General features: G+C 43.5%; 1 protein-coding gene across 1 annotated transcript in view; it reads left to right on the forward strand.

The window, feature by feature from the left end:
* Positions 1 to 27,661, forward strand: part of MYO1F (myosin IF) — a 310,663-nt gene that overhangs the window by 219,959 nt on the left and 63,043 nt on the right. The window contains exons 13-20 of the mRNA XM_063916390.1: positions 3,386 to 3,472; positions 3,684 to 3,851; positions 4,920 to 5,005; positions 9,488 to 9,569; positions 17,026 to 17,132; positions 17,240 to 17,338; positions 17,463 to 17,607; positions 22,748 to 22,862. Of these exons, the coding sequence (XP_063772460.1) occupies positions 3,386 to 3,472; positions 3,684 to 3,851; positions 4,920 to 5,005; positions 9,488 to 9,569; positions 17,026 to 17,132; positions 17,240 to 17,338; positions 17,463 to 17,607; positions 22,748 to 22,862 (889 nt within the window). The remainder of the gene's footprint in view (positions 1 to 3,385; positions 3,473 to 3,683; positions 3,852 to 4,919; positions 5,006 to 9,487; positions 9,570 to 17,025; positions 17,133 to 17,239; positions 17,339 to 17,462; positions 17,608 to 22,747; positions 22,863 to 27,661) is intronic.

The following is a 27,661-nucleotide window of genomic DNA, read 5'->3' on the forward strand; positions in this document are numbered from 1 at the left end:
GAGATGACTGGAGACAGGAACACGCTGTAAGGTTTAAATGCTGGAACTGAGCTAGAGTGATGACAACTGTACTGGAAGCTGGTAGTGGCCAAACTGGATCTGGAAAGGAGACTGGACTAGAACAAGATAGTGACCGGACTGGAACCGGATAGTGACTGGAATGGAAAAAGATCTGTGACCGGACTGCAACCGACTGGTGGGTGGACTAGAAAAAGATAGTAACCGAGTTTGAGCCAGATTGGAATCTGGACTGGAACCAGATAGTGACTGGGCTTGATCTGGATTGGAAGCTGAACTGGAATTAGAAATAGTAGTAACCAGCCTGGAACAGGACTGGAAGCTGGACTGTAACCAGATAGTAACTGGACTAGAACTTGATTGAAGACACTGACACCTTAGTATAAGGGAGCTCAGCATACACTGAGGAAACAACATCAATTAATAGCGTTAATATTTTTGTCGGTCTGAGGAGGCTTGGTTGATTTTAATGACATTTAGGTTGAAGTAGTGGAGGAGAGTGTGCAGGTGATAAGGTTGTGATCTGAGAGTTGGAAAAGAGTCTTAGTGAATTCAGAAACTGAGCATAGGGCCTAATTCAGAATTGATCAAAGCAGCAACATTTTTCTCTAATGGGCAAAACCATGTGCAGTGCTGGGGGATATGGTCATTAGGTCGACACCACATAGGTCAACCACTCTTGGTCGACAGGGTCACTAGGTTGACATGGTCATTAGGTCGACATGCACTAGGTAGACAGTTCAAAAGGTCGACATGAGTTTTTCCATTTTTTTCAAAATTTTTTTAACTTCTTCATACTTTATGATCCACGTGGACTACAATTGGGAACGTTAACCTGTGCCGAGTGGTGCACTAATTGGGGTTCCCCGTTACTTTACAAAGAAAACGACACCAAAAAAAGTTTAAAAAAAACTCATGTCGACCTTTTGACCTGTCTACCTAGTACATGTCGGCCTAATGACCATGTCGACCTACTGACCTGGTTGACCTAATGCATGTCTTCCAATAGTGGTCGACCTAATGACTGTCGACCTAAGTTGTGTCGACCCAACGAGCCATACCCCAGTGCTGGTGGGGAAAATATAACATGTGCAGAGAGAGTTAGATTTGGGTGGGGTTGGTTCAAATTGCAGTGTAAAAATAAATCAGCCAGTATTTACCCTGCACAGAACCAAAATAACCCACCCAAATTTAACTCTTACTGCACGTTATATCTGCCCCACCTGCAGTGCACATGGTTTTGCCTATTAGAGAAAGATTTTGCTGCTGCGATCAGGTCTGAATTAGGCCCATAGTCTGGTAACACAAGAGCAAGGTAGTGGCCCTCCTGATGAGTAGAAGAGTCAGTCCACTGGGAGAGGTTGCGAGAGGAGGTTAGAGAGAGTAGTTTGGAGGCATGAGGAGATTTTGTACTATCAATAGGAATATTGAGATCATGAATGTTGATGGTGGAGATGTCAGAGGATAAGAAGTGAGGGAGCTAGGCATAAAAATGTTTCAGAAATTGGGGGTGACCCAGGTGGGTGATAGATAGCAGCAACATGCAGAGAGAAAGGGGTGAAAATCATGATACTAAATGTAAATGTGAGTGATGAAACCTGTGATAAAACTGTGTATGTGAAAAATTAGGAAAGTAATATTACGGGTGTGGTATAGCTCATAGACAGTTAAAAGATAGACAGTCATTAGTTAGACACTATATGGTCGACAGTCAAAAGTCAGACAGGGTCAAAAGTCAGACAGTCAAAAGTCAGACAGGGTCAAAAGTCAGACAGGGTCAAAAGTCAGACAGTCAAATGTCAGACAGTCAAAAGTCAGACAGGGTCAAAAGTCAGACAGTCAAAAGTCAGACAGGGTCAAAAGTCAGACAGGGTCAAAAGTCAGACAGTCAAAAGTCAGACAGACAGGGTCATAAGTCAGACACACAAAAAAAAAAAAAAAATTGTGTGTTTTTAAACACTTTTAACCCAAAATTGGTGAAATTTGTCCACTCGCCACGCTTCGGGCTCGGTGTCTCATTCCGCTCTGCTTCGCTCACCACAACTTTACTAAAAGGTAATAGTTTGTGTGACATGGATAGTAAATGAGGCAAAAGTTGTAAAAAACAGAAAAATCAAACATTTTTTTGTGTCTGACTTTTGACTGTCTGACTTTTGACCCTGTCTGACTTTTGACTGCCTGACTTTTGACCCTTTCTGACTTTTGACTGTCTGACTTTTGACCCTGTCTGACTTTTGACTGTCTGACTTTTGACCCTGTCTGACTTTTGACTGTCGACCATATAGTGTCTAACTAATGACTGTCTATCTTTTAACTATCTGTCTATAGACAGGAACCCAATATTACAACCCCACCTCCTTTGCTGTTACCAGGCCTGGAAATTTATGTGAAGTGAAGACCACTGTGTGAAAGTACTGCATCTGAGAGAGTGTCTGATTGTGTGTACCATATTTCTGTTATAGCCAGATAGTTGAGGTATTTTGAGAAGAGGAGGTATGGATGTTAATTTGCTGCAAATAAAGCGTGCATTCATAAGCCACATTTTAGTGACTTGGTGGGTGATGGGAGACATGTGGTGTTTATAAGGTTTGCTGGATTTATATTCCTTTGTAAATTAGCTGTATGTGAGTGGGGCATGTGGATGAGGCATGAATTTGGTGATATGTCACTAGCTAATAAAAGCAGAAGGAGAGAGAGACAAGTATAGTTGTAGGAGTGTGTGAAAGTTTTTTATGGCGACAGGTTGAGAATGTTACACTCAGTGTATGTAGGTAAGAAAAAAGCTCATGAGTGTTAATTAGAGGGGAGTGGATTACTAAGGCAACAATGCGCATAGAGGGATGAGTTGCAGGGAGAATAAACTATTTAATAGAATTAATGAAGATACCATGGAGTGATGCTAGAAAAAGCAATGTATGGTACGTGGTGTTTTTGAATTAAAAGTATTGATATTTAGGATCGTACATAAAGACATGGCAAGTTCTATGTTGAAATTACCTTGTCTCAGACGTGGTTCAATGTTTGTTCAACTGTTTAACTGTTCTATAAATACGCTCAGTGTATTTCCACCCACTGCCATCTAAACCACTCAGTCAGTTGTCCAATTCACAACGTGAAATAAACAGAATATAAAAGGCAAAATAAATGCAAGAGCAGATCAGGATTCACCGTAAGGCAGAAAAAAATGAGATTCCCAGAACAATGTTTCTCAAGTATTAGAAAAGGGAAGGAAACTTACTTTAGGCTTTAAATTAGTATTTGCAACAGCTTACAAACAATATTAACCCTTTCAGTTCTTAAGAATAACAAATAAGTTGTAATGCACCAGGATCAGTGTGTTCAAATTGTAATTGTATGTTATTTTCAGGAAGAATATGTTGCAGAAGGCATAAAATGGTCCCCTATTGATTATTTCAATAACAAGGTGGTGTGTGACCTCATTGAGAACAAGTTGGTGAGTAAAGACATTGCTGTGTTTTTGGGTCAGTAGACATTAATAGATAACTGGAGACCTCTCCCACATAACATGTGATGTATATGTAAAGAATAACCTAGAATTAGTTTTGATTAAATAAAAATAAACATTTACTATGTATGTAATACTAGGATTAATATAATATCAAACTGTGAGGCTGCCTTGTGTTCATGATCCTCTAACCTCTTAGAACCCTCCAGGTATAATGAGTGTTCTGGATGATGTGTGCGCCACTATGCATGCCACAGGCGGAGGTGCAGATCAGACTCTGCTGCAGAAACTCCAGGCAGCTGTGGGCAACCACGAGCACTTCAACAACTGGAATTCTGGCTTTGTTATTCACCACTATGCTGGCAAGGTAAACATCATCAATATAAGGCCTAGGGGTATTTATCCATACTAAACATTAGAATCCCCAGCTCTTATTGGGGCATATTGCTATGACAAGGAATTATTTTAAGGGGAAATTGAATTAAGAAAAAGAAAACCTTTCCTTGAACAGCGTCACTGATGGGCTCCTGTCACTGAAAGGAGATATGCAGTAAAGTGATAACAATGGATATCACTTTACTACCTGCTCGGACAATACACTTGAGTGGGGAGGAGCACAGAGGCTGTCAGGTTGGGATCAGAAGATCCCCTATGGCAATACCTTTCCCATAGGGACAGAGCGGCTAACACTATCTTCAGTGGTTTAACTAACCGGCTTAAGCTGCTAAAAGCTTAGCTTTCTACAGTTAGGTACATTGTGCCAGACCGCAGTCCCAAATGAGAATAATAGGAGTGCAGTCTCCAGTGCTAGTCATCCTAATTCAGGAAATATCTCCGATATCTCCTGCATTCAGTTTTTGTTAAATTGCACAGAAAGTTAAACCACATGGAAAGTACTACTTATGAATGGTTACTAAATATACCAGATAGGGAGCAGGCTGTAACATTGTATAGTAATATTCTATGCAGCATGGTTATATAGTTAATGGGCCAAACGAAAATGGCCATGATGAGTATTTAGTAATTGTACTGTATGTAATGAAACAAATGCTTTGGGATAGCAACACAGAATGCAGACCTGAATAAATCTAAAGGGCCCCATATACTAGAATGATAATGCCCGATTTCATCCAATTTCGGGCATTCGGGCCGATATACTGTATCGGGGCATTTTGGAGGTGTTTTCGATCCGATGCGTGTTCCCGTGAGGGTCGGATCGGCTCCCCTAGATCGTTAGTGCTGCACTCGTGATATGTCGGTTGGCTGGGATCGCATACGTTATATTGCATGCAAAATGTACCAAATCGTATGAAACCACTCCCGGGAAGCTCCCGGGAGAGTTCAAGAGAAATCGCCTCTGACTTCAGCCTCAGACATATCATTGTAGTATATGGGGCCCTTTAGATTGTTGAACATATAGCAATTCTTCCTCCAGGTCTCATATGATGTTGAAGGATTCTGTGAACGGAATCGAGATGTTCTTTTTATAGACCTTATTGAACTGATGCAGAGCAGTGAGCAGTAAGTAGCATATTTCTCTCTGACCAGCAATATTTTCTGTACTATCTGTCTCATTCAATGTTTCACTATGTAATTAAAGTTGCCAGAGGTACACTAGCATGGCAAGCTCTAAAGCACTGAACATACTAACCTTCCTAAACCTACCCTAGCAGTATATGCACATTACCTTTTTATTGATAGCATCTACGTGCTATACAAACATACACGACAAACACACATTGATAGTATGTGTGTGAGTATATGTGTGTGTGTGTGTGTGTGTGTGTGTGTGTGTAATTGTCCTCAGATGGCAGCTACTTCCTCATCAATCATGAACTCCAATGATCTAAAACCTAAAAGGGAAAACTCATAGTGTATCCAGGGCCATAACTAGGGGGCGGCTAAGGGGTCACGTGCCCCGGGCGCCGCTGTTGAGGGGGCGCCGAGCTCACTGCCTGACACTGGGCACCGGTAGCTGCGTCCACCAGCCGCCTTGCAAGGTAACGCTCCCCTCCCCTCACAGCCTGCCTTGTGCGGAAGGGAGACAGCTAATCTGACCATAGTGATCTGCTTGCAGGGATGGGGGGACCTGGTGTGAGCAGAGCGGGAGCTGACGGGGGTAGTGCCTGATGCCGCTGCCACTGAGAGAGAGTGAAGTGGACCGGGGGTACGTAGTGTGCAGAGCGGGAGCTGACGGGGATAGTGCCTGATGCCGCTTCCACTGAGAGAGAGTGAAGTGGACCCTCTCTCTCTCAGTGGCAGCGGCATCAAGCACTATCCCCATCGGCTCCCGCTCTGCACACTAAGTACGCCCGGTCCACTTCACTCTCTCTCAGTGGCAGCAGCATCAAGTACTATCCCGGTCAGCTCCCGCTCTGCTCACACCACGTCCCTCCATCCCTGCACGCAGATCACCATGGTCAGACAGAACACCGGCCCATACAGAGCCCGCGGCTGGAAAGTTTCAGCCAATTGGATCACAACGGAGGCAGAGTAGATCAGTACTACAGTAGCACTGCCACAGCTTAATTGCAAAAATATGCCTCCGGCTCCGCCCCCCAGATGAGTAAGGACTGTGGGACCTTTGGGACCTTTTGGGGAGCTGCTCAGACCAGCAGCCAACGGAGAACACAAGCATACTACAGGAAGCCTTGGTGAGTGTATAACGGGAAATGAGTTTGCATACCATACTAACATGGTATACTTCTACTGTGGAACACTTCTACTGTAGCTGGAGAGAACATGATGGTCCATGGGATAGGAATGAGGTGGCTAGGGTTCGCATAATGTGGCTAGCGGGCAGGGGGCATGATGTGGCTGCAAGTGGGTATTATGGCTGTAGAGGCATTATGTACTGTGGCTACAAAGCATCATCACTGTAATGTGTGGCATCACAATTATGGGCTGTGTCACAACGATGCTCTTTGTATTGACATTTTTTATTCCTTTTCTGTTTTTTCTGTTTATTTAATTATATTTTATTTATTTATTTATTTGTTATTTATTTTATTATTATTCTTTTTTTTATTTCTGCGTGTGTGTGTGCGTGCGTGTGTGCGCGCGGGGGGGGGGGGGGGGGGGGGGGCACCGAATGGCTTCCTTGCCCTGGGTGCCAAAAATCCTACTTTCGGCCCTGGTGTATCAAGTATAGGTTAAACACTAATAATAGCGCGCACAGCAAAATGCCAACATCACTTTTATATTCTTGATATTAAGCTTATCTAATAATGTTCATGTGCTTCTCACATATTGTATCTGTATAACCAGAGCCGGCCCTAGCCAATTTGATGCCCTAGGCAAAATTTTGGCTGGTGCTCCCTAGTACCGCCGCTAGTTCTGCATTTAACCCTGCTACACTCAGACAGTGGGGTCCACCAGGGGTTACCCTGTGCCCCTGTGGACCAGTTCAACCCTGCATAATGCCCCACAGTAATGCCCATAATACACAAAATTCAACACAATAATGCACCTTACACATATGCTCCACATTAGTAATGATAGTAGCTTTTTTTTTTTTTAATAAAACTTACTTTTGCTTGCTGGTGTGCTTGCAGTCAATGTGTGCGCCCATGCAGCTCCCTAGATCTGTGACTGTGTTTTGTGAGATGGGGGTGGCAGGATGGGTGAGTGCTTGCGCTTGCAAACATTAAAGGGGCACCCGCACAAGGGATGTGACCTCATAGAGTATGCCATCCTTTGCAAGCCTCATCCTTTATTTTAGCTTGCTGGTTGGACACAGATGGCAGCAGAGTCCAGATACTGTCATACTTGCTGGTTATACAAAAAGACATCAAACATGTAGCAGCAGTCCATTCTCTTCACTGTTCAGTGTGTTTGCTGGTGTCTGTTACTCCCGGTAACTGCATGCCCTTTATTTTATACTGCAGGAGCAATATGCTCAGCTCTCCAGTCTGACGAATCTGAAAGTCACGCTACACTGACGTTTCATATAGAAATAGTGCAGTGCAACTTACTGACCAAGTTACAGTGCTGGATGACAGGGGAATTCTACGGCATGGACTGACTGAGAAATAAAGTGTGGGGAGAAGACTGCCCATGTTATATCCCTGCAGACACCTGGGGTTTGCACAGGGATAAGGGACACAGGATAGCAGGGTCCCCCTCCCCCATGTGCACAAGCAGTATAGGTCAGTGGTTCTCAACCTCGGTCCTCAAGTACCCCCAACAGTTCATGTTTTTCAGGTCACCTAGCAGTTGAACGGGTGTATTCATTACTCACTGACATATTTTAAAAGACCCACAGGTGGAGCAAATTATTTCACTTGCAATCCTGGGAGGAGACCTGTAAAACATGAACTGTTGAGGGTACTTGAGGACCGCGGTTGAGAACCACTGGTATAGGTGATGTCAGATTTATGTGGAGCAGTCTTCCACAATACAGATGTGGTATCATAAGGAGCCATCCAGTAATAACCTTATATAGTCAGTGAAAATGTTACAGGTCCAGGAATTGCAGTTACTGGGCTTCTGCTGTCTAAGGTCTCACAAGTCAGGGACATTCAAGCATGTCGGAGGGAGTTCAAGGGACAGTGTGCATTCTATTTGACAAATGTAAACAGCAGTGTATACAAGTACTGATTGAATACATTTAGAAATTAACAGATAGTTTGCAGACTGTCTCTCCCAACATGAGATACTGCAGGCACATGCTTGGATGCCCCTAGACATGCTTGGATGACCTGGCAAATGCCTAGCCTGCCTATAGCTAAGGCCGGCTCTGTGTATAATCAACCTGCTGCTGATATATGATCTATAAAATAATTGATCCACTAGTGCTTTATCCTTACACAAGTAGTAATTTATTAAAAACATTCCAAATCAAATCTGCTCACAGAGACAGTGAATGCATGTACTTATCTCATCAACGCTGTCAGGTACAACAGCCGACAACTTGCCAGTGTGGCTAACAGTATCCAAAATCAAAAAAGAGCCAGACAAAACATGGGAGTCCCCCCAACACATTTTGTCTCACAGATATCCTTGATGCAGTTGATGAGGTGAAACGTGTTGGTTGACCAACCACATCTTATGTATGTTGCTTAGGATGAGCCACATCTCTCTGTCTTCTCAGAACTGCACATCCAAAGTTTATGAGCTGAGTTTCCAATGCTCTGTAGAAACTGCTAAATTATATGCTGTGCTTTACAATTTGATCATTTTGTCCTGTAATTGTTACATTTAGAACAAAAAACTAAAGATAGGATTAAGCTGTTTGTGCTACAGTGGTGAAGAAAAGCTAAATAACATACATTTTTAACAAAGTTGCACTGCAAAGTCAGTGTAAGAAAAACAATGCATTTTAAATTCATAATATTGGCTTCTTCTAATAAATATTTCTAAGCTATGTGCACAAAGGAGAGTGAAAATAGTCATGTTACTGGTATTCACTGTATGCTGTATGCAGGTATAATTTAAGACCAGTAAACAAATAATTTACTTTATATAATTATATATAATATATACTTGCATTATATAAAACTATATTCTATATAATCATTAGATATATTATGGGGCTACCAGCAGTTATAAACTTAAACACATTATATTGTATTAAGTGTCTACTGTCCGTGCTGCAGTTTGGTAGATGCTAAATCCTAGTGGGCTAAGGGACCTGTGACATCAGGGGGCGGAGCAAGGATGGCAGGATACTACTTTCAGTATCAATGCCACCAACTATTACCTTTAGTAATCAGGTGGCGAGCGAAGTGGAGTGGAACAAGCCACCGTGCCAGAAGCGTGGCGAGCGAAGCGAGCCCACAAGTGTCCATTTCTGGACCCTTTGCCGAACTTGCTCCTCCCCTTCTCTTGCGTGTCACGTGGGTCAAATGTCCCTTAGCCCACTAGGAAATAGACACAACCCCTACAGTTCCCCAGTAAAGAGGTGAACTCAACTATAAAATAAAACAAATATAAACTATATAAATAAAATAAAAAATCCTCAATCACCTTGTGAGTAGTAATGTTATTTTTATTTCTGTCCAGTCAATTTATACAGAGTCTTTTCCCAGAGAAACTGGATTCAGACAAAAAAAGTAGGCCGACTACAGCAGGCTCAAAAATCAAGGTACTCTCAACTAAATCATTTATTTGTTGCCACAGTACCCATGCCTCCCAATAATCCCTATACATGGACACGACTTTGTGAGGATGTGAGTGTGATGTATATGGAGGCGGGTGTGGTATTGGTTTATTATTGTTGTGACTTCATTTGTCCTTAATTTTGTTTTATTAAATTGTCATGATTTATGCCAGGGGTGGGGAACCTTCGGTCCTCCAGCTGTTGTTGAACTACACATACCAGCATGCCTTGCTACAGTTTTGCTCTTTGGCCATGCTAAAACTGTTGCAGGGCATGCTGGGATGTGTAGTTCAGCAACAGCTGGAGGGCCGAAGGTCCCCATCCCTGATTTATGCTAACAAGCAATGGGGGGAAAAATGTTGAACACTAACAACATCATAAAGTACTTTTTATATTTCACTATTTGGGCTGGTTACATTCCAAATAATAGTACGATAAGTAATTATTTAAGCAGTATACCCACATATTTTTCTCAAGAAGTAGTTTTATTTTCATAAAATAGTACAGGTTGAGTATCCCTTATCCAAAATGCTTGGGACCAAAGGTATTTTGGATATGGGATTTTTCCGTATTTTGGAATAATTGCATATCATAATGAGATATCATGGCGATGGGACCCAAGTCTAAGCACAGAATGCATTTATGTTACATATACACCTTATACACACAGCCTGGAGGTCATTTTAGCCAATATTTTTTATAACTTTGTGCATTAAACAAAGTGTGTGTACATACACACAATTCATTTATGTTTCATATACACCTTATACACACAGCCTGAAGGTCATTTAATACAATATTTTTAATAACTTTGTGTATTAAACAAGGTTTGTGTAAATTGAGCCATCAAAAAACAAAAGTATCACTATCTCAGTCTCACTCAAAAAAGTCCGTATTTCGGAATATTCCGTATTTCGGATATTTGGATATGGGATACTCAACCTGTAATGGTTTGCTTATTTCTAATCACGCAGCATAAATAATCTTCCCAATATGGCCAAAAAGCAATTTTTTTAAATCAATCTGCAATGTGTAAATCTTGCTTCGTTATTAATCCATATTTTCAAAACAGCAAAAAAGCAGATTGCACATATTTACTTTTAACCACGTTCAACCACCAAAGGCATGTGTATATCAGAGAGTGACCACACCCCAAGGAGTTGTATATCTATCTTACTGTATGAAATGGTCCTTGTTGTGACAAAATAGTTCTACAGTATGTGGAGATAACGTAGGGAGAAACAGAAGTTACTCTTTAAACCTGTGGACTGATACAGCTGTGGCTTTATGATTAGGTTGTAAGTAGATCAGGTCTTCAGGTCTGAGGTGTGTGGCCATTGGGAAATAATGCACGGCCATGTTATCTAATGTACAGAAATAGTTTGGATGGGACCCTACAGTTTATATACCAATGTTCAGTATAAATCCTTAAAAAGATTTCAATAAAAGACTTCCACCCAGGCTCCCTCGACTATGATATATTCGGGATGTGAAGTATCTATCCATACAGGTTCACCCTGGTGTTGATGGTGAAATGCCGCTTACATGCGTGCTTACTTTCAAACACTCTGGATCACACCTATAAAGAAGTCATCCGTATAAGGGCATATAAACTGTGTTTCTTCTACGCTACTCCATGGCAGCCATTACTCTGGGATTTATCCCTACTCCTAGATTTTAGACAGGAAGTTTTTTTTTCCTATTTTAGGCTCCGCCCCTCTGGGAATATAGGTCCGACCGCCCCTGGCTTCCCCAGTCTTTTTCCTATCTCCTTAGATAGTGACAGTGTAGTCGTTTGTTGTTTTTGTCAAATATGAGGCTTACCAGGATTTTCCCAGCCTAATGCGCCTCTGTGAGCCGCGGCTGGAAGGGGTTTGGCACCCGGGATCCATGGAGGAGCATTGTAATTGCTGCCTGTGGCAGTACATAATGCTGTATGGCATCATTATAATTACTGACTGTGGAGTAGAAATGCTGCCAGTAACTGATAATGGACGACTATAATTACTGCCTGTGGCAGTAGAAGTGCCGCTCACCACTGTGCAAGGAGTGTTACCTGTGGAAGTGCATGGCGCCCGGGAGGAGTATTATTGTTCCCTGTGAGCCCCCACCGCTGATGATTGCCAACCGCTGAGATGCTGGAGGGCGGAAGCAGCGCTAGACGCGGCGGGCGGAAGTGCGCGGCCGAATCCCGGAAGTTGCCGCGGATCGGTCTGCGCATGCGCCGGCGGCAGCTGGGGGTTAAAGGCGGCCAAGATGGCGCGGTCCACCGCTGAGAGTGATACTGGAATCTTAGTAAAAACAGCAGTGAGAGGAATAAGGGTGCTACAGGAGGATACAGTGGCTATGGACAAAGAAAGGTCTCCCTCTACGCCTACATGTGCCCAGGAATGGTAAGCAATCTCATTTAGGGCACTTATTATGTTATGTAGTTAGGGTGTTTAGGATACTATTTTGCTTTGATTGCAGTGTGTCTGAAGTTCCTAGGAAGAGAACATATAAAAAGAAGCATTTGGCTTGTTCTAGATGTAAAAAAAAAGTTTTTCTGGAGATAAACATAGCAAGTTGTGTGAGGATTGTGAAGCATCCCAGGGCCAATCTAGGCAAATTCAGGATGTTATGGAATGGATGAAAAAATCATTTGTGACAAAGGATAAATTAAAGGAACTTCAGGGGGCTAAGAGATCCAGGTCACAGACAAGTCTGGACGCTGCAGAAGATTCGGATAGTCTTGTGGTGTTAGATTATGCTCTCCGGTAGAATCTGAGGAGGCTCAGGAGCCAGATAGATCATTTAATTTGGATATAGTTGATAGCTTACTTAAGCATATGTATAGGGCTTTAAATATTAAGGATGAAGCACAGGAGGATGATGCTCAGGATCCTTTATTTGAAGATAGGATTAAGAAAAAACGATGTTTTCCGGTGCATAAGGTACTGAAGGATGTTATGTCAGTGCAGTGGCAGAGTGCGGACAGGCGTCTCAATTATATGAAAAGGTTGGATCGCATGTTTCCGGTGCAGGATGAAGAATTCATTAGGTGGTGTGAATTGCCTAAAGTGGATGCTGCAGTAGCAGAAGTTGTTTCTAAAACCACTATCCTGTTGGAAGATGGTGCGGTACTTAAAGATGCAATGGATAAGAAGGTTGAAAGTTCCTTGAAGAAAGTCCATAAAGCATCAGCGGTGACGCTAAAAGTTGGGGTAGCGATGGCGTCAACAACCAGAACCCTGAGGTTGTGGGGGAACAACCTGAATCATGATTTGGAAGATCAGGTATCCAGACATCACTTGCAGAAAGACCTGGCTGTGATGATGAAGGCGGTGGAATACCTGTGTGAGGCCTCTCTTGAGGTAGTCGAATATGCAGCAAAATCATTAGCAGCAGGCGTAGCGGCTAGAAGGTCACTGTGGCTGCGTTCCTGGACGGCAGACGTCCATTCAAAAAACAGATTGATAGCTCTTCCTTATGAAGGCTCTCGCCTGTTCGGAAGCAAGCTGGAATCGATAATCAATATCATGTCAGGTGGTAAGTCCGCGAAGCTGCCATATGATAGAAAATCGAGGTTTAGAGCTTTTTCACCCAAGCAACAGTTTAAGGAGGCCAGGTCATACATGCCAGGTAGACAGTATAGTAGATATACTCCAACAACTACCAGGCAGTCCTTTCGTCAGTCTGGCAGAAGAGGTAATAGAAAATTCTGACTATATGATGCCCCAGAATGCTGAGTCAGTAGGAGGCTGATTAATTAAATTTGCAGATCAATGGCAACAGTCAACCCAGGAAGCCTGGGTATTAAAGGTAATCTCCCAGGGTTATCATATAGAATTTATAGAGAAACCGACAGGAAGGAATTTTGTAAAATCAAAGATTCCAACGTCAGAAGAACAGATAACAGCTTTTCAGGATATTATAAAAAATCTTCTCAAAGCACGTGCAGTCGAAAAGGTACCGGTGGCAGAAGAGAGAAGAGGTTTTTATTCCAGGATGTTCCTGATTCAGAAACCATCGGGAGAGTTCAGAGCAATTCTAGATTTAAGAAGATTAAACAGATTCCTTATAAAGAAACGGTTTCATATGGAGACGCTGAAGACCATACTATTAGGAATAAAGCAGGGAGACTTTATGGCCTCTATAGATCTGAAAGACGCCTATTTTCACGTGCCAATTCACAGACGACCGGAGATTCCTAAGGTTTTACGTCCTCGGGAAACATCTTCAATTCACTTGTCTGCCGTTCGGCCTGTCTTCCTCACCAAGAGTTTTCACGAAAGTCCTCCTAGCTCTAGTGGCACACATGAGAGTGATGGGCATAGCATTGTGGCCGTACCTGGATGACTTGCTGATCTGTGCAAGTACGAAAGCGACTCTAATAGTAGCGGTACAGGAGACTCTTCAGATTCTTCAGGCTCATGGTTGGCTAGTGAACTGGAAGAAGAGCAAGCTAGATCCAACACAAGGCCTACAGTTCCTAGGAGTTTGGATAGATTCAAAGAAGTACACGGTGGCATTGTCGGAAGACCGATGCAAAAAAATTCAAGATCTCTCATCCCTGGTTCAGGTAGAGGACAGCATTTCACTCCGCCTAGGCCTACATCTTGTGGGGATGTTGTCTTCTACGATAGAAGTAGTACCCTGGGCCAGGTGGAAAATGAGAACGTTCCAGTGGGACATAATAAGAGCGGTCCGTATAGGCAGAGACCTAGACCACAAGATAATCCTTACTCAAGGAGCAAAGAAGTCCCTGGATTGGTGGATAGACCAGAGCTTAAGCCGAAGGTCAGTGTCCTTAGTGCAGCCCAAGTACGCTGTCTTGACAACAGATGCAAGTGCCACAGGTTGGGGAGGTCATCTGTTAAGTCACACATGCCAGGGGTCATGGTCCACCCAAGAAAAACTCATGTCTTCCAACAAGCGAGAAATGAGGGCAGTGTGGAACTCGATACGTTGCTTTCAGACACTGCTGGTGCAGTCTCATCTGAGAGTATTCTCGGACAATGTGACAGTTGTGGCATATTTAAACCGGCAAGGAGGCACCAGGAGTCGAGATCTATGGGTGGAAGTAGCAAAGATTTTGGATTGGGCAGAACAAAACCTAAAGTCCATAACAGCCCTTCATGTCCCTGGAGAATCCAACCTAGTGGCGGATTACCTGAGCAGACACGATGTATTACCGGGAGAATGGGAGCTAAATCCTCAGGTGTTCCACTTGATAACACAGAGGTTTGGGTACCCTCAGATAGACCTGATGGCCACATCTCAGAATACGAAAGTGAAATATTTCTTTTCAAGGTACCAGTCCCCAAATTCCAGCGGGACAGATGCTCTCTCCCAGAGATGGAACTTCAGCCTCAGTTATGTGTTCCCTCCACTACCAATGATACCTCGAGTCCTACGAAAAATCAGAGAGGAGAAAGTGGTAGTTATATTAGTTCTACCCCATTGGCCAAACAGAGTGTGGTTTCCCACAGTCCTCAGAATGGCGATACAGGGTCCATGGACCTTACCAATAGAACCAGAGTTACTGCGACAAGGACCAATCTGCCATCCAAACCCACAGAGTCTCCATTTGACGGCATGGAAGTTGAGCGGTCAATCCTGTGAAGTAAAGGCCTTTCAGAACAGGTTGTTACCTTACTTATGAAAGCAAGAAAGAATATCTCTTCAAAGTCCTATTATAGAGTATGGAGAAAATTTGGCGATTGGTTAGGAGATGGCGCCGAAATCTCTAAGGTTGAAGTCCCGCAGGTACTGCAGTTTCTAAGCGAAGGTTTTCAGATGGGTCTTGCAGTATCAACCATCAAGGTGCAAATATCAGCCTTAAGTATATTGCTGGATAGAAAGTTGTCGGAGGATAACTTGGTGCAGAGATTCTGTCAAGCCATCAAGAGGGAACGTCCTAGAGTCAGATCAGTTATACCAACCTGGGATCTGAATCTTGTTCTGAATACGCTGATGGATTTGCCTTTCGAACCTCTGCGGGAAATCTCTTTAAAAATGCTTACCTGGAAGGTAGTTTTCCTCACAGCAATAACTTCAGCGAGAAGGGTTGGAGAACTACAGGCTCTCTGGGCTGAGGAGCCCTATTTGAATATTCTTCCAGATAGAATAATATTAAAAAAATAATCCAGAATTTCTGCCAAAGAAATGTTTTAGTTTCAAACTTCCATATGAGCCAAGAGGTCATTCTTCCATCTTTCTTCCCATACCCAACGGATGATTATGAAGAAAGATTGCATATGTTGGATGTCTTACGGGCAGTCTCCATATACTTAGAGAGAGTGAAAGACTTCCGGAAAGTTAAAAATCTGTTTGTTTTACACTCTGGAGTCAAAAGAGGTGAATTGCCTTCTAAAAACACGATTGCTAGATGGATTACGGAATTGATTGCATTCGCATATCAAGAAAATGGCCGACCAGTTCCAGACCACATTAAGGCACACTCTACAAGGGCTGTGGCTACATCCTGGGCAAGAAGAGCGCAGGTGTCGATAAAAGAGATATGTACGGCAGCAACATGGTCGTCCATCCATACATTCACCAGACATTATGGCTTAGATGTCTCTTGTGGTCATTTTGGAGAAGCAGTACTGAAGGAAGCAACTGCATAAAAAATTTAATTTGAGCATCATTTGGGCTCTGTGTGGTTTATTTCCCTCCCTACTAGGATGCTTTGGTATATCCCAGAGTAATGGCTGCCATGGAGTAGCGTAGAAGAAAGTAGCAAATTATACTTACCGATAATTTCATTTCTTCGAGATACTCCATGGCAGCCTAGTTTTCCCACCGCGATATAGCTTTGTTTTTTTTTTCCTAGGCTCCGTCAAGGAGACACTCAAAAGACTGGGGAAGCCAGGGGCGGTCGGACCTATATTCCCAGAGGGGCGGAGCCTAAAATAGGAAAAAAAAACTTCCTGTCTAAAATCTAGGAGTAGGGATAAATCCCAGAGTAATGGCTGCCATGGAGTATCTCGAAGAAATGAAATTATCGGTAAGTATAATTTGCTACTTTTTTCCACATATCATCCATTGGAATTGAACCTACATACGGACCATTCCTTGGGAAATTGATGGACTCTGACCCATACGGGTAATACATAGAGTGTTTTTTGTACCTCTGCGCCACTCTAGGGTCCCATCCAAAACATTTCTGTATATTAATCCTTGGATGTGTGAGGTGACACATCAGGGTAGGACCTTGTGTTCGGCTGCAGTGAGAGTGCGCAGGAGTATATCTTAAATCCATACTTTTGTATGTTATCTAATGTGTCCAATCATGCTGGTGAAATCTGTCTACCGGTCTACCACATCATTATATATATATATATATATATATATTTTATTTTTTTTAAGGAGCACAAATGGAGACTTCATACAGTAATTCTGTGGCTTCCCGTGTTTCTGGACTGTGTATCACAATAATATAATCTCTTTATTGTAGAAACAAGCAAATGACCTTGTGAATACTCTGATGAAGTGCACACCTCATTACATCCGTTGTATTAAACCAAATGAGACGAAAAGGTCTAAAGACTGGGAAGAGAGCAGGTCAGGAGAGAACATAGTTTGGGGGGACATTGATGTTCATTTCTTCTAATTGGAATACAATTTAGATTTAATTCGAAATTTTAGTATTAATCCTCTATGCATTCCAGAGTCAAACATCAAGTGGAGTATCTAGGCCTGAAGGAGAACATCCGTGTACGTCGGGCTGGCTTTGCCTATCGAAGGGTATTCAACAAATTCCTACAAAGGTAGGAAACATGAATCTCATTGAAGTTGTCATATATAGTTACTTATTAACATAATAACATCATATAGGAGCTACTGTTCTATAGGAAACTTTTGTTGTTATATTTTCTTTTTCTATATTGTCAGATATGCCATCCTCACACAGGAAACTTGGCCTAGATGGAGAGGGGATGAGCGGCAAGGGGTACAGCATCTCTTGAGATCAGTAAATATGGATGCTGACCAGTACCAAATGGGAAAATCCAAGGTGTTTGTGAAGAATCCAGAATCGGTATGTTATAGCTATAACCTCTATCACTGTATGTGATGGGAGGACACAGTGTGTTGTTTACATAAAACAGTAATATGAGTTTTGCATTTTAATGGTTCTTAGCTATGACACTTATCTTCAGCCAAACGAGTGCACCAACAGAGGGTCTTTCTTTCTTGTTCTTTAACTATGATAAGATGCACCAGGTGCACTGTTAAAGTATATGGCATCACTATACCAGATAAATATCTAATCCTGTTGTCTGCGAACTACAGCATCTGCAATTGGGAGTTACATGCTGCATTAAATAGATCTTAAGTTCTGTTAGTTTTGTATCTGCATTTGTCATTACAGGCATAAAGGGGAGATGTATGAACCGTCAAGAGAGACAAAGTGGAGAACTTGCTCATAGCATCCGATCAGCTTCAGTTATCTAGCACTGTCCATAGATGGTTGGTCGCTATCGGTATCTTGTCCACTTTATCTCTCTGGAAGGTTTAATACATCCCCCCCTAGGTGACACAAACCCTTACCTGTAATTATTAAATAGTGCCATACACACATATATATATATATATATATATATATATATATATATATATATATATACACACACACACACACACACACACACACACACACAGTGGGGCAAAAAAGTATTTGGACAGCCACCGATTGTGCAAGTTGACCCACTTAAAAAGATGAGAGAGGTCTGTAATTTTCATCATAGGTACACTTCAACTGTTAGAGACAGAATCTGGAAAAAAAACCTAGGAAATCACATTGTATGATTTTTAAACAATTTATTTGTATATTCTTGCGGAAAATAAATATTTAGGCAATCAAAAAGTTCAGCTTAATACTTTGTAATATAACCTCGGTTGGCAATTACAGAGGTCAAATGTTTCCTGTAGTTCTTGACCTGGTTTGCACACACTGTAGCAGGTATTTTGGCCCACTCTTCCATGCAGATCTTCTCTAGATCTGTCATGTTTTGGGGCTGTCGCTGGGCAACACGGACTTTCAACTCCCTCCACAGATTTTCTATTGGGTTGAAGTCTGGAGACTGTCTAGGCTACTCCAGGACCGGTGGGCGAGATCCTGGCAGTCAAAATACTGGCACTGACACTGCTTGGAATGCCGGCACCGGCATCCCGACCAGGATCACGATCCCAGCGCAGGAATCCCGAACAAGTGTGTACTGAGAGGTAAGCTGTAAGGGGGTGGGGAGGTAGGTTAGGTTTAGACTACATGGGGAGGGCTAGGGTTAGGCTGCGGGGAGGGGGGTAGGTTTAGGCTGCGGGGGGGGATTAGGTTTAGGCACCCTTGGAGAGGGTTATGGTTAAGCTGCGGTTTAGGATTAGGATGTTGGAAGGGGGGTAGGTCTAGGCGCCATCTGGGAGAGTTAGGTTTAGGCTGCGGTGGTATGTGGAGCAAGGAATTAGGGTTAGGGAGGCATTGAGGAATGGTAGGTATACTTACCTTGCCCCTGTCTAGATTCTCACATTGTCGGAATTCTTACCTTTGGGATGCCGCGGTTCTGTCCACCAGCATCACGACCTCTGGCATATCAGGCCCAACCCTGAGAAGGGATACAGAAAGGAGTAAAGGAGGGGCTAGGGATTCATATATAGCAAGTACTTTAGCATAAAAATCTACATGCACAATACAAAATGTAGCACTACATACAAAACATATGATCCTTGGGGAACAATCAGAAAAAAAAATGTTTTCGAGGATTCTCAATGAGCATTGAAGCACCATCCCCATACGTAACAAATTAGAGGAGGGTTTTCAGTTGAAAAGCGTAATGGATTTTATGTAAAATGTTATACAAAGACGGGGGGAATGGGCATTTCCATTGCTGCTGAGTTCAATCTCTGAGTTCATTTCTCTAGCAGCAATCAGGATATGCCCCAAAATATATCTGTCTGTTTCAGGAGGGTCAGATGGGTAGAGTTGAAGGAGTTCTAGGGAGAGTACTTACTGAAAAGAGATATTGAGAATCTTACAAGCTACAGATAATATATCATACCACAATAGTTGGGTCTTGGGGCATCCTCAGAAAACATGATAAATATCTTCCACTGGTGAGCAATTGTGCCAACAATAATTCGACTGAGAAGGCCATATCATATGTAAATTGGCTGGGGTAAAATATAATCTATGAAGCAGTTTAAACTGCATCTCCGAGTGATTGTAATATTTGGAAAATTGATGAGACATAAAAAATAGGGACTCCCATTGCTGCGTTGTAAATGTCACTTGGAGGTCCTCTTCCCATTGTTATTGTGCCCTAACTTTAACCACTTCTCCTGCATCCATGGAGAATGAATAGCAAATGAATAGCCCCTCTGGAGTAAACAGTTGAAATTCTTGTGAAAAAAGCAGGGGGTGGGGGTGGGGTTACATAGGAAAGGGAAACACAGAATTGTTACATAACATATTGGCAATCTTAGTAATCCCGCATACCTGCCACACTGAGACCTGGAGGTCTAGGAGTATCGGACAATAGTGGGCAGAATTGTTTAGGTGTCCAAACCAACTCAGAAAGTGGGAATTGTGGTATCAGGCATCTTTCCTAGTCCATCCAATGTTTTGACACCGGGGGAAAGGCCCAGTCACTGATTTGAACTACCAAATACGCAGAATGATATAGGGATAGGTTAGGAGCTGCCAGCCCTCCCAAATGCTTAGAACGTGTTAATATAACAAGCTATATGGGGAATGGGGAGGGGGGGGAGGGGTTACCTTTCCAGATTTAACACAGTATTTGCTTATGAACCAGAACAAAATATATCTTGGGTTGTGTCATCTATACACCAGGTCCGCCAGGTTATAATTAATGGAAAATACTTCAGATTGCAGTCCAAGTGTGCAGTGAGGTCATTGTGCAAAGTAACAAGTTCCTGCACCTTCTCCTCAAGATGGTCTGCCCATCCTCCGAGTCCCATGATTTCCACTCTTATCGATTGTACCGACATTTCCAGCCCATATGATATATCAGTGCTGAATGCAGCAAATAACATTGATCGGGTAGTGAGAGGAGCAGAAGGATCCAATGTCAAACTCAGGTCAACTGGCACCATTCTGCAGGGCATTAGCTTGGCAAATGGAGGCAGAGCTGATCTTGGAGGAGAAGGGATCACCAGTGAATGTTGAGAAGCTACCAGACGAGGGACTTGAACAAGAGTAGGCAGTATTCTGAGTCGTTCCCCACCCCCCATTTAGGCATTTTAGCAGGGTGAGGAAAGAGCAGTAGACACACATGAGAGATAAAGTCAATTGAGGGCGCTGGAAAATATTGCTACAATGAGGAAGGGTTTACTGCATGGGTGAGTGCCGCAGTAGACCAGCTGTGATGGCCACAGTAAGTCAGTCTGCAGAATCAGCTATAGGCACCTAGTTAGGATGGCGGCCACTGCAGGTTGCAGGGGTCACATGACAGAACACTGTCACATTAGCCACAGACACAGCAATAAAGGCATCTGGAGCCAGTAGAAACTAGGTCGAGGAGTGTAGAATGAGCCATATCCAGCCACAACTGTGCACCGCCCCAGCTGTGCAGCAACAGGTCTCTACTCTAGTCTACGGCTTCACTTTGTCTGTTACTCCCCATCGCTGATAAAAGCCCTAGGAGTGCTGGTCATGGGAGGTGCACACTCTGGAAGCACTCTGAGTTATGCGGGCCTCGACAGAGGAGAATGAGATTTGGAAGCCCCTGATAATAGGTATTTTAAGGCAGCCAGCCACCTGAGCAGGGAATGGGAGAGATTGGAACATGTATATACACATGTTGAACTTTTTACCTTTTCTCTGCCAGTGAAATTGTTTATTCAGGAGTTATTCCAGAGTGCTGCATATAGGGCCCTATTCAGCTTGGATAGCTATTGAGACAGAAGTTTTTTATTTTCTTGGAACTGCTTTTGTTAAAAAAAACGCATGTTAAGAGCTGGCCAGAAAGGTAAAAGACACCCACTGGAGCATTTGCATATAATTGCGATGCATACGCAGAAATTGAGTACTATCGATAGTTCCGATGTACCCATGCATATGCAGGATATACTTGGCTTCAGTCGCAGCGGTGTCATGTTTATAATCACAGCAATTGCAGCTGAAGTCAGATGCTCGTCTTGAAAATGGCCATGACTCGCCTGCATTTTGCCAACCACTCCCCACAAACGCCATATAACGTCCCACAAACAACCACTTCCTGGCAATTGCTGTGCGATCACACTTTGCTGGCCCTGCAATCGCACTGTGAACGCATTTCAGGCTTCATGCACGTGTGATTGCAGTAAGCTGATTTGTGTATTTACCATATTGCAACTGAAGCTGAATGAGGCCCCTAATTGGTAGTATTTAAGCTGCCCATTGCAAGTAAACAGCAGTCTTATTATTGGGACCATATCCTGCAGCATGCACTCATCAAGACCAACCTGATTCCAGATGCTTATTGTGACGGAGCTCTCTGGACCAAATTGATCTGTAACAAAGACGAAATACAAAACTAAGTACACTGTACTTGATTAATCCAATAAACTGTAATTTTGTTAAAATGAATGTTACTGCACTGTGAGTGGTATTAAAGCCTTGTGGATTGTAAGTACCTGGTTCCACTGGGAACACGTCACCTGAACCAAGGTTTTATTGTCACCCATAAAGGTTCTGAATTATGAACATTGACTATGGTATTCATTTCATGATAATCTTGCAAACAAGCGTTTAGAAAGGTTTTGTACTGAAAGACCATTTCTGAGTATGTTTTTACATATCTGAATTGGTATTATACCCCTTTCACACGGCACAAATAACCCGGTATCAACCCGGCATATTGCCGGGTCAACACGTGTCGGTGTGTGGTGTGAAAGGGCCATGGTGGAATTCCCGGGTCGCCTGACCTGATAATTCTATGCTATGGCAACCCGACCCGGCATATTGCTGGGTTAGGGAAGCCAGCAGTTAGGTCCAATGCCGGATCCCACCCGGGAAGGACCAGTTTCCAATTCCCGGTTGCGATCCGGCATTGGCGGTGTGAAGGGTATTAGTTGTACGCATTAGTTGTACGCAAATATATATAATTCAAACCAAAGTACAGAGGGCCACAAATATGTTTTGCTGTATCCATACATTGAGCTAATAAGGCTTGTTACCATTACAGCTCTTCTTACTGGAGGAGACGAGAGACAGAAAATTTGACACCTTTGCCAGGACAATCCAGAAAGCTTGGAGAAGATACATTGCCAAGAGGAAGTATGAGAAGATGAGAGAAGAAGGTCAGGGGAGATTAGTATTTATGTTAAAGACATGTATTGCAGTTCAGTATTGTTACCTACATAATTCTTTAAGCACATGATGTCAGGTATTTGGACGGTAAAACATTCAAGATACCAAAGATGCTTTGCTCAGATTATTTACCTCCCTCGACTGCTTTACCATACATTGCTGCTAACATCGCAGGTTATTTAATAGAGGGGCTGATGCATCAAGCAGTGAACAGAGTGAAGAAGTGGAGCAGTGGGGAAATTACCCATAGCAACCAATCAGTTTTGAGGAAGCATATATCAATGCACTCTAAAAAATGATAGGTAGATACTGATTAGTGGCTATGGGCAATTTCTACACTGGTCCACTTCTCCACTCTTTTCACTACATCAAGCCCAGAGTCAATGACTAAGAATATGGGATGGATTCTAACTGGAAAAAAAATATGTCAAAGTGATGAAAAAGAATGATAAACTGAGTAAAATGGGTAAACTGAAATTTTCTGCCATTGAGAGAAAGGCTAGCAATATACTATTCTCAAAAATATTGTTTTCTGCGTTATTTCCACCATAACACAACAGAATATAGGCCCTCATTCCGAGTCGTTCGCTCAGTATTTTTCATCGCATCGCAGTGAAATTCCGCTTAGTGCGCATGCGCAATATTCGCACTGCGACTGCGCCAAGTATCTTTGCTATGAAGATAGTATTTTTACTCACGGCTTTTTCATCGCTCCGGCGATCGTAATGTGATTGACAGGAAATGGGTGTTACTGGGCGGAAACAGGCCGTTTTATGGGCGTGTGGCTGAAAACGCTACCGTTTCCGGAAAAAACGCAGGAGTGGCCGGAGAAACGGGGGAGTGGTTGGGCGAACGCTGGGTGTGTTTGTGACGTCAAACAAGGAACGACAAGCACTGAACTGATCGCACAGGCAGAGTAAGTCTGGAGCTACTCTAAAACTGCTAAGTAGTTTGTGATCGCAATATTGCGAATACATCGGTCGCAATTTTAAGATGCTAAGATACACTCCCAGTAGGCGGCGGCTTAGCGTGTGTAACTCTGCTAAATTCGCCTTGCGACCGATCAACTCGGAATGAGGGCCATAGTATGCTTTGTTACTGGTTTAAAGGAGCCACTGACATGGTTTTATATTTGATTGACTGAGATAAATGAGTGTGTAGGACATACCTCCCAACTGCCCATCTTTAGTGCAAAAAACCTTTCTTACCCCTTCCAAACTGTCCCTCTCGGTAGTCTGTGAACAGTTTACAAAAATGTGCTGATGTGTATTGTCATTTCCAGTAAAAGCAGGCTGTAATCTTTAGTGAAAATGTGCAAGGTTTTATGAAACAAAATTACTTTTAATTAATTGTGGGCAACACTTTTCATAAAAAATAGGATTTTAATTACCTACCGGTAAATCCTTTTCTCGTAGTCCGTAGAGGATACTGGGGACCCATTTAGTACCAAGGGCTATAGGGGGTCATTCCGAGTTGATTGATCGCTCGCTAGCTAGTTTTAGCAGCCGTGCAAACGCTATGCCGCTGCCCACTGGGAGTGTATTTTAGCTTAGTAGAAGTGCGAACGAATGTATCGCAGAGCGGCTACAACATTTTTTTGTGTAGTTTCAGAGTAGCTCAAAACCTACATAGCGCTTGCGATCACTTCAGACTATTCAGTTCCGGATTTGACGTCACAAGCCCGCGCAGCGTTTGCCCAGCCACGCCTGCGTTTTTCCTGGCACGCCTGCGTTTTTCCGCACACTCTCTGATAACGGTCAGTTGCCACCCAGAAACGCCCACTTCACGTCAATCACTCTGCGGCTACCAGTGCAACGGAAATGCATCGCTAGACCCTGTGCAAAAATACATTGTTCGTTGTGCCCGTACGTCACGCGTGCGCATTGCACCACATACGCATGCACAGAACTGCTGATTTTTAGCCTGATCGCTGCGCTGCGAACAAATTCAGCTAGCGATCAACTCGGAATGACCCCCATAGACGGGTCCACTAGAAGCCCTGGGCATTTTAAGAATTTTATAGTGTGGGCTGGCTCCTCCCTCTATGCCCCTCTACCAGACTCAGTCTAGGAAACTGTGCCCGAGGAGATGGACATACTTTGAGAGAAGGATAAAAGGATAGTGGTGAGATTCCGAACCAGCACACACAGATCAAAAAGGAAAGCTATGCTAACCAAACTTGTAACAGGAACAGTAAAGTATCGAACTTGTAGAACTTTGCAAACGTGTTCGAATCTGACCAAGTAGCTGGTCGGCAGAGCTGTAAGGCCGAGACACCCCGGGCAGCCGCCCAAGAAGAACCCACTGACCTAGTAGAGTGGGCCTGTACAGATTTAGGAACCGGCAATCCTGCCATGGAATAAGCATGCTGGATAGTAAGCCTGATCCAGTGCGCAATTGACTGCTACGAAGCAGGACACCCAATCTTATTGCGATCGTAAAGAACGAACAGCGAGTCCAATTTCCTATGACGAGCTGTTCTCTTCACATACACCTTCAAAGCCCTCACAACCATCCAAAGACTTTGAAGTAATAAAGGTGTCGGTAACAACCGGAACCACAATAGGTTGGTTGATGTGAAATGCAGACACTACCTTAGGAAGAAATTGCTGACGAGTCCTGAGTTCAGCTCTATCCTCATGGATAATTAAATAAGGGCTCTTGTGAGACAACACCGCCAGCTCCGACACACGTCTTGCTGAAGCAAAGGCCAACAGTGTGACGGTCTTCCACGTAAGATATTTTACGTCTACCTCCTGTAACGGTTGAAACCAGTACGATTGGAGGAATTGTAGCATCAAATTGAGATCCCAAGGTGCCGTGGGAGGCACAAAGGGAGGCTGGATGTGCAGAACCCCTTTCCAGAACGCCCGGACCTCAGGGAGAGAAGCCAATTGTTTCTTAAAGAAAATGGACACGGACGAAATCTGGACTTTTATGGAGCCCAGACGTAGGCCCACATCCCCACCTGACTGCAGAAAAAGCAGGAAACGTCCCAGATGAAATTCCACCGCAGAATATTTTCTGCTCTCACACCAAGAGACGTATTTTTCCTGGCTAGAATCAGCATTTCAACTTCCATGCCGTCAAACGAAGCCTTGTTAAGTCTTGATAGACGAATGGGCCCTGTTGCAGAAGATCCTTGCGAAGAGGTTCAGGCCACGGATCGAGGAGCATCTCCAGAATGTCCGCATACCAGGACCTTCTTGGCCAGTCTGGAGCAATGACAATTGCTTGAAACTTTTCCCTTTTTATTCTTTTCAGAATTCTTGGGATTAGCGGAAGTGGAGGGAACACGTACACCATCTGATAGACCAATGGAGTCATCAGAACGTCCAGTGCCACTGCCTGTGGGTCTCTTGACCTGAAACAATACCGCTTCAGCTTCTTGTTGAGAAGAGAGGCCATCATGTTGATTAGTGGACATCCCCATCGACGTGTCAAGCACCTGAACACCTCTGGGTGAAGGCCCCACTCCCCCGGGTGCAGGTCGTGTCTGCTGAGGAAGTCTGCTTCCCAGTTGTCTACTCCCGGAATGAAGACCGCAGACAATGCCACAGCGTGTTTTTCTGCCCAGAGGAGAATTCTTGATACCTCTGACATTTCTGCTCTGCTTTTCATTCCTCTTTGTTGGTTTATGTACGTCACTGCCATCACATTGTCCGACTGGACCTGAATGGCCCAATCTTGAAGATATGAGGCCTGCAGAAGGGTGTTGTATATAGCCCTGAGTTCCAGAATGTTGTTTGGAAGGATGACTTCGTGACTTGACCAGCTTCCTTGAAACTGCACCCCCTGGGTGATTGCTCCCCAACCTCTGAGGCTTGCATCTGTGGTTAGCAGAATACAATTCAGGATCCCGAACCGTCAGCCCTCAATTAGGTGAGAAGTCTGTAGCCACCACAGAAGGGAGATCCTGGCTTTTGGCGACAGACGGATCCTCTGGTGCATGTGAAGATGCGATCTAGACCATTTGTCCAGCAGATCGAGCAGGAAGGGTCTTGCATGAAACCTGTCATACTGAATCACCTTGTAAGAGGCCACCATTTTCCCCAGAGGGTGAATGCATAGATGCACCGATATCCGGTTTGGCTTCAGGACATCCTGAACCATCGTCTGGATTACCAATGCTTTTTCCAACGGAAGAAAAACTTTCTGCGACTCTGTGTCCAGTATCATTCCCAGTAATGGGAGCCTCCAAGTTGGCTCTAAGTGAGATTTCGAAAGATTTAGAATCCACCCCTGATCCAGGAGTAATTTGGTTGTGAGGCCAATGCTGTCCAACAACCTCTCACTGGACGGTGCCTTTATCAGAACATCGTCCAGGTATGGAATTATGTTCACTCCCTGCTTGCGAAGGAGAAACATCATCTCTTCCATCACCTTAGTGAACACCCTTGGTGCCGTGGAGAGACCAAATGGCAGAGCCTGGAACTGGTAGTGACAGTCCTGCAGTGCAAACTGCAAATAAGCCTGGTGAGGCAGCCAGATCGGAATGTGAAGGTATGCATCCTTGATATCCAGAGACACTAGGAATTCCCTCTCCTCCAGACCGGAGATTACCACTCTCAGAGACTCCATTTTGAATTTGAACACTCGTAAGTACGGGTTCAACTATTTTAGATTTAAAATCGGCCTTACCGAACCATCCGGTTTCAGTACTACAAACAAGTTGAAATAATATCCCTTGTTTTGGAGATGAGGTGGAACTGGAACAATGACGTTAGTCTGTACCAGTTTTAGAAAGGCATCTTGTAAGGTTGTACTTGCCTCTTGTGAAACTGGTAAG

The sequence above is a fragment of the Pseudophryne corroboree genome, chromosome 1 (genome assembly GCF_028390025.1).
Source record: "Pseudophryne corroboree isolate aPseCor3 chromosome 1, aPseCor3.hap2, whole genome shotgun sequence".
Taxonomy (NCBI): Eukaryota; Metazoa; Chordata; class Amphibia; order Anura; family Myobatrachidae; genus Pseudophryne; species Pseudophryne corroboree.